At 35.3% G+C, this 7,512-nt stretch overlaps 2 protein-coding genes across 2 annotated transcripts; one reads left to right on the top strand and one right to left on the bottom strand.

Moving 5' to 3' along the window:
* Positions 1–2,213: 2,213 nt before the first annotated feature.
* Positions 2,214–3,728, top strand: LOC106346069 (serine/threonine-protein kinase UCN). Its single transcript, XM_013785311.3, has one exon. The coding sequence runs from the start codon at positions 2,350–2,352 to the stop codon at positions 3,580–3,582; it is 1,233 nt and encodes a 410-aa protein (XP_013640765.2). The 5' UTR covers positions 2,214–2,349; the 3' UTR covers positions 3,583–3,728.
* A 1,962-nt stretch (positions 3,729–5,690) lies between these two features.
* LOC106346070 (trafficking protein particle complex subunit 1) lies at positions 5,691–7,512 on the bottom strand. The gene is made up of 4 exons (XM_013785312.3): positions 7,211–7,512; positions 7,018–7,132; positions 6,080–6,198; positions 5,691–5,992 (listed from the first exon to the last, which is right to left on the bottom strand). The coding sequence occupies exons 1-4, from the start codon at positions 7,432–7,434 to the stop codon at positions 5,941–5,943; spliced, it is 510 nt and encodes a 169-aa protein (XP_013640766.2). The 5' UTR covers positions 7,435–7,512; the 3' UTR covers positions 5,691–5,940.

Genomic DNA, 7,512 nt, shown 5'->3' on the forward strand with positions numbered 1-7,512 from the left:
CGTTGATTAATATTATGTACGGAAGGAGGCAGTAGTCTTGCATACTAGGAAGTTTCCATCTTCTAATTTCTTGGTTTTCTTTAGATCTCTTTGGATCTTATAACCATTTTCTTTTTTCTAGATTTTACGATATATATTTAGATATTTTTGGATCTATGGATATAATATACAACTAACTTAGCTCTAGCCTTTACGAGTAACAGATATGCCCTTGTGAAATGTTTTTTTTTTTACTGACCCTTGTGAAATGTTACAAAGCTAACACTTGAAAATCATGTAATCTCGTGATATAATTTTTTTTTTTATGCATCTCTATGCCTTGAGGGTTATTTTAAGTTGGCAGAGTAAATATATTACCTAATTAAATGTAATTGAGAAAGCTAAATTAGAATTAGAGCTTTTAACCAGTGGTGCTAATCCAACATGTTGTTCGAATGCAGAGTGTTAACTAGTTAACTATTAGAGCATGTCTAATGCAGAGTGTGAAATTAATTCTGTATGAATGAAATAACTAAGAAACATCCAAAAATAATTCAGTTAGGAAGAAATTGATATCTATTCAATAATATATATATATAGTATACTTATTTGCGAAAAGTTCAAGTTAGATACTTGTACGTGTTGTCAGAAAAAAAAAGATACTTGTACGTATTAACAAGGAGGATAGCAAATTTCTATAAGATTATAAATATAATGGACTTGAAGTTACAAGTCATAAAAGTATTTGACCGTGTATATTTTTTATTTGCCATCAAAAATTTTAATAATTAACTGAGACCTGTGAAATTTACCTCTTAATTTGCAAAATACAAAATATTTCCATCGAAAAATCACAAGAAATTTATCATTTATTTTTTGGTCCCCAGATATCTCGTCGTGTAACCACACTAACCCCTATAGTATTATTATTAATATTTTAAGTGTTAAATTATACATACGTGCATCTTATCAATAAAAAGATACATATATATATACTTAACTTTCCCCCACTCTTTTGTTGATCCATATAACCTCGTATTAGGCTCCTCCGGTTTCACTGATTCGATTTGTGAGCTAAATTACCCATGACTGCTAAACATTTTTAGTGCATAACTGCATATAATCCTTTAAAGTACAGAAAGCTATGTCGGTCCCTGATTCTTCTAGTGCCTTATTTCAGTCGAGCTATGTACACATTTTCACATATAAACTTGAATTTAGGTTTGAGAGACAATAGTTTCCTTCTAAAGCTACCATGTTGATTAAGTACCGGATCTACCTAAACCATCATCGATCATAAAAGCTTTTCTAAATATACAGGATTATTGGCTATAGCTTAGTTAGGTTAGGTCTATCTAATTAGCTAGAAATTAAATTTTCTAATAAATCACCTATAGTCAGTTACATGTGATTTATAAAAAGTACATCAACCAACTTGTATAATATAAATAACACTTTATTACCAGGTATGTAATAAAAAAGAAGACAACTCACTCTTTATATGAAAGTAAGTTAAAAAAAAAAACACTCATTAGGACATGTATATGGCAACTATATTAACCAATGCTTGAAATAATCCACACAAAATTATGTAAGTACGTTAATAATTGCAAGAGAGTGACACTTTGAACTTTGAAGGTTTACAAAGAATTAATGCAGCTTTACATATAAATGTGGTGGTTGCGACTATCCAGCTTGGCTTGTCGACACATTGCTCTCTATTGCATTATGATACCGCACGTGTTCCATTTCATATAAATCTTTATAGAGTGTAAAAATAGAACAAATAAAAAAGATATCGAATTGTTGATCATTATTCACTTTTTCATCGTGGGCGTGGGAAGAAAAAAGTTTTGCATTATTATAACAAATACAAAAAATGAAACTAAATATAAATTTGTGAAAATAAGTATCATAACTAGAACAAAAAAAAAACTTGTACAAAATAATTGTTTACAACTAGAATCATCTTTTGTTTTAATAGGTTTTATATCACCAATTTATTTAGCATGAATTGATTTAAATTTTTTGATCTGTCTTGACAAAAGAAAACTATAACCGGAGATGATGTTATCAATATAGCAAAAAATTGTAATTCATTTTCTAAATAATTTGTTTGAGTAACTTTTAATCTTTTATTATCATCAAAATCAAAATCTTAACGTTTGTCTTTCTTCCCTTTGCTGCGAATTTATTTGTTTCAAACTTGTACGATAGTTCAGTAAATGAAAAAAATGAACAACAATTACAGCATTAAGAAACAACAAAATAATTACAATATTAATTTATTAATATTGCATAGTGCAAAGAAACAAAGAAAAAAATAAAGCAAAACAATTGAAATTATCATATAGTGTATATAAAAAGAGCATGGACACACAGGAGACACAACCTCAACGTTTCAGACCCACTTCGTCTCCTTCCTTTCACAACATAACTCCCTCTCTCTTTCTCTCTCAAATGGAGACATCAGCGACGAAGCTCCACCTCGACCAAATCAGAGCTCTTAAACTTCTCGGCAAAGGCGCCACCGGAACCGTTTTCCTCGTCCACGACTCTGTTTCCGACTCCTCTGCTTCTTCTCCCTTCGCTCTGAAGCTCGTCGACAAAGCCTCCGCCTCTTCTCTCCGCCGCGCCAAATGGGAAACTCAGATTCTCCGACGTCTCTCCGACGAACCGAACCCTTTCCTCCCGCGTCTCTTAGCTACCTCGGAGTCCTCTGAGTTCTTTGCGTGGGCCATGCCTTACTGCTCCGGAGGTGATCTTAACGTCCTCCGCCACCGCCAAAACGACGGCGTTTTCAGCTCCTCTGTTATTAAATTCTACTTGGCTGAGATTCTCTGCGCGCTTGACCACCTTCATAGCATGGGGATCGCTTACAGAGACTTGAAACCTGAGAACATCCTCCTTCAGGAATCAGGTCACGTGACTTTAACTGACTTCGACCTCTCGTGTAGCCTCAACAAACCCACCCGACCCGAATTCTATCTATCCGACCCGGAACCGGATCCGAAACTTAAAACAAGTCTGAGATTTTTCCGGCAGAAGAAGAAGACGAAATCCGCTCGGGTCAACCCGATTACCCGACGGAGAATGAGCTTTTCCGGCGGCGAACGGTCGAATTCCTTCGTCGGAACCGACGAGTACATATCGCCGGAGGTAATCCGCGGCGACGGACACGATTTCGCCGTCGATTGGTGGGCGCTCGGCGTCCTGACGTACGAGATGATGTACGGAGCGACGCCGTTCAAGGGGAGAAGCAAGAAGGAGACTTTTCGTAACGTGTTGATGAAGGAACCCGAGTTCCCCGGAAAACCGTCGGATCTTACGGATTTGATCCGACGACTTCTTGTGAAAGATCCGACGAGGCGGTTAGGTTTCCGGCGCGGCGCGGCGGAGATAAAGGAGCACGCTTTCTTCAGGGGAGTGAAATGGGAGATTTTGACGGAGGTGTTAAGGCCTCCGTTTATTCCGCTGAGAGATGACGGAGAATCGACGGAAAACGTAACGGCGAGTGGGTTTGGTGTAAAGGAATATTTCGAGAAACTGAGGACGCCGTTACCGCACGAGTGTCCTGAAAACAATCCGTTTGTTGATTTCTGATCCACGCGTGGGAGAATCTAACACTTTTATTAATTACTAGATTTTCCTTTTTTTTCTGTGTCTTTTAAGCTTTTCTGATTTTGATGTGTATAAAAAATAATTGTTAGAACGAAAATCAAGAAAGCATCAACAAAAAATTAAAACAATTCAAAGTGGAAAAGACTTATTTTTGTCATTTCATAATGTATGGCGATAAATAACACTGCTTGAGGTGTAATTCTTTATATTTAAAACTCGTGGGTATGATAATAGAAAAGGATTAGTACAAATATGCACATAAAATGGAGAAGTATAAAGATTAAAGAAGTAAAATAAAAGCCATGATGAAGCAAATGGTTTCTCAGTCATCTACAACACTGATGGGATATATATATTTTCGATCATATGTAAAAGTTGATGACTTTGCAAATATTGTCCTATCTAAATTCGAAGAACGATCAGTTTCTTGGAAATATACTTTATGTTCTGATAAAGAGAATATAAACGTCAAATATGCATGTACGTTCACGAGAGAAACAAGCGTTAGATAAAAGAAAAATGAGGAAAGTAAAAGTTGTTCACGAGTTTGTTTCGGTTAGCGATTGGTTAATAGTTAAAGAGACTATAAACTAACATGTGATATGAGGTTCATGTTTTAAGTTTATCAAGAATATACACAACAAGAAATTTTGTATATTTGGATTTCGGAGGTTCACATGGTTGTTTTTCTTGGCTCTATAATGTTTTTGAGTTGTATCGTCGTTTATTCTTGAACCTTTTCTGAAAAGTAATAAAACGGTATATCTTATGAGGTTTTAACCATACGTTATAGGTAATTGGTGTTCATAGCCCTTTTTAAGAAAATGGTGTTCACAACGAAAACTTTTCATGAGATAAACATGTTCATACCGAAAAGATTAAACAGAACCGCTTTGAATACAATTCTTTCTGCGATTTTTGTATATATATCATAAATGAGTAAGTTATGTGTGTAGAATTGATCTACATATTTGGAGACTTTTACAATTTTGATGTAAATTTTAATAGATTTTGTGCAATTTGAAGACCAAAAAGTTATAAACGTAAGTTTCAAAAAAAAAATTATATAGATTAGTTTTTATAGTTATTAGAATCAAAATTAATATTTTCTTGGGTTATGTCGAGGACCTGTCTTTGCATATGTGAGCATATTCTGTAATCTCTAATTTAATCTCTAAAATTTTAGACGTTTGTTTTTTTCGGTGTGACACTGTTCAGCAAATGTGCTAAACTTACATGGGAGAAGAATCATGTGATATGTGGTGTGTGGCTAGAATGAATGAATCAATTTATTTTTAAGCTATAGGCTAAAAATATTTAGGTGCATATGAGCAGAGTCACGGGTAAGTTGAACCTTGGCAGTAATAAAAACAAACCTACAAGCTAAACCCCTTTCTGTGGTTTTGCAAATATTGTTGTCCGTTCATTAGTTGTTTCACCAAATTTGAATATAGTCATCTATATATAACATATATAAAAGTAAGAGCTACATGCTCTTAATTTGAGAGAGAAAATGAAAATCGAGAAACACATCAATCAAGTGAAGATTCATAGCTTGGGATTTGCTATAGCGATCGATCCTTAGGCTAGTCACAAAAGTTGATTAGAATAATATGATTATCCTTTTTTCAGGGATCACTTGTTTTTTAGGTATTAGAGAGGACATCCACCATTGACTTGTTATACTTGTGAGTAGTGAGTAGTGAGAGAAGACAAAAATACAGTAGAAAGAAGGGGATATAGACTATTGACATTTACAAAAAGAATGACAAAATTAATATTTGATTTTGCAAAAAAAATCATATAATAATCAAAAAATTACAAATTGAAGAAATAAAATAATTAGAGGAATCAAAAGGTATTTTAATGCGTAGACGATCGATCACCTAACTTTTTGTATTGTGCCAAATCCATCACAGCCCCAAACCCTCCAAGTGCATTTGTTTTGCCATTAAGAAAATGAATATTATAATACTTTATAAATATAAAATATTATTTCATTCAGAATAAATTAATCTTTCAATAGTTAAACTTTAAACCGATGGCATGACGTACTCATGAGTTTTTTTTTGCAATTAAGTTACGTAAAATATTCAAATTACGGTTTCTTGCTCATATGGTATCTCAAGATTTGCGTTTAACCATAAACATCTTTGAAAACAAGCCAATACATTGATTTTCATATAAAAAAAAAAAGAGAACAAAACATATATTTGCAGAGGAAAGCAGTGTACTCGAGATTGATCTTTCTACTACAACTCTCTCTTATCTAGGAGATTGTTCAGGAGAAAGTTCAGTGAAGCAGAGAAGTTCCAATTGCCAAATCTTGTAATGCACACACTAAGAGATGCTCCTCACATACTGGTCAAGTGCAGTGTTGAACAACTCTGACCTTAAAAGACCAAGGAACTATAGTCAGGACTTATAATTTGTTGACCGATGCAATAAGACGTTATTCATGATTCAGTTGGAAGCTTACTTGATTGGAGAGCCTGGGCTGTAGATAGGGTTTTTTACCACATACTCAACGTATAAACCGTAGATGTACTTAAGGGATTCGCGTAAATCTCCAGTCTTTGGATGAGTTACCAAGATAATCTGCAAAAGAATAGAAACATGTTGTGGTTCTAAGCATCTAAATCTCTCTGTTCAAGTATTGTTGTCAAACAACTATGGAATCTTCACTCTTCAAAGCAGCCAAACTCAGTTTCTACCTAGATCTCTGTTATAAGAATCATCTAGGTTGGGAAGAACCAACCATACAATGCAAGTATGCAACAATAAGTTTTCAAATACCCTAATGCTAACCTTAGTTTACCAGATGATCCACAACCTATACTATGACCATCCGTTAACCATCTCCTCAAGATTGTTCAAAACATATCAGTCTCTAAAGAGACAAAAAAATCAGCTCAGCTAGGCAACAACTAGCTAAACCCCATTGGCAACAACTAGACCCCATTTCAAAAAAATTCAGCTGGCCTTAATCTACCAGATGATCCTAATCTAATATGACCATCCGTTAACCATCTCCTCAAGCTCGTTTAAAACATATCAGTCTATATAGGGTCATAACTCAGCTCAGCTAGTTTTACTCTGAAAAAAAAGCAATTATAATAATCCCATTTCTCAATATGCTTTGACACTACATTAGAATCCATATTCTTCTACGCGTAATCTCCTAAAAGACTTCATCTTTCCCTAGTTAAACACCAAGATAATCGCATTCAGATTGAATTTCAAAGGAAACAGTTATTTTTATTTGTCCAAACTCACACAAACTTATCCATGTTCCAGAGATTCTACCACCTAATCTATGAATTGGATCTCAAAGTAAAGATCCTGAACCAGATCTCCATATTCTACTACTTAGTCTATGAATTGGAAGTTAAAGTAAACAACTTTGAAGAAGCAGACCTTAATACCAGAGGGAGTCTCCATGAAGCTAAGCTTGTAAGTATTAGTTCTAAAACTATGAAAAGAGCATCCTTGTCCTGGCAACTGTGGAACCCCTAGATTCCCCTTATCCGCACTGCCACAAACGCATTTTAGATCCGATCAAAATCGATCAGATCCAATTTAAGGAAAAGGGTTGAAATTGTTATTTTACTTGGTGGGGTCCATTTTGGCGGTGAGGGATTTGAGGGAGAAGAGGAGACCGAACATGAGCTTGTGATCTTGCTGAGGGTTGAGCGTGTGGAGAGGCCGGTTCCATTCTTTGTAGAGGAGACACACGCCGTTGCGGTTGAACACGTACATCATGTGCGCGTTGTTTCCACTCGCCGTTGGGACGGGTGGGGATGGGCTTATCTCGGATCCGCCGAAGAACTGCATTGTCTGTTTCGGAGATGGTTTGGTTTCGAAGGTCGTAGGTGAGGAAGAAAGATTAGAAGCAGTGTCGGGAACGAAACA

Source organism: Brassica napus, chromosome A6 (genome assembly GCF_020379485.1).
Source record: "Brassica napus cultivar Da-Ae chromosome A6, Da-Ae, whole genome shotgun sequence".
NCBI classification, from domain to species: Eukaryota; Viridiplantae; Streptophyta; class Magnoliopsida; order Brassicales; family Brassicaceae; genus Brassica; species Brassica napus.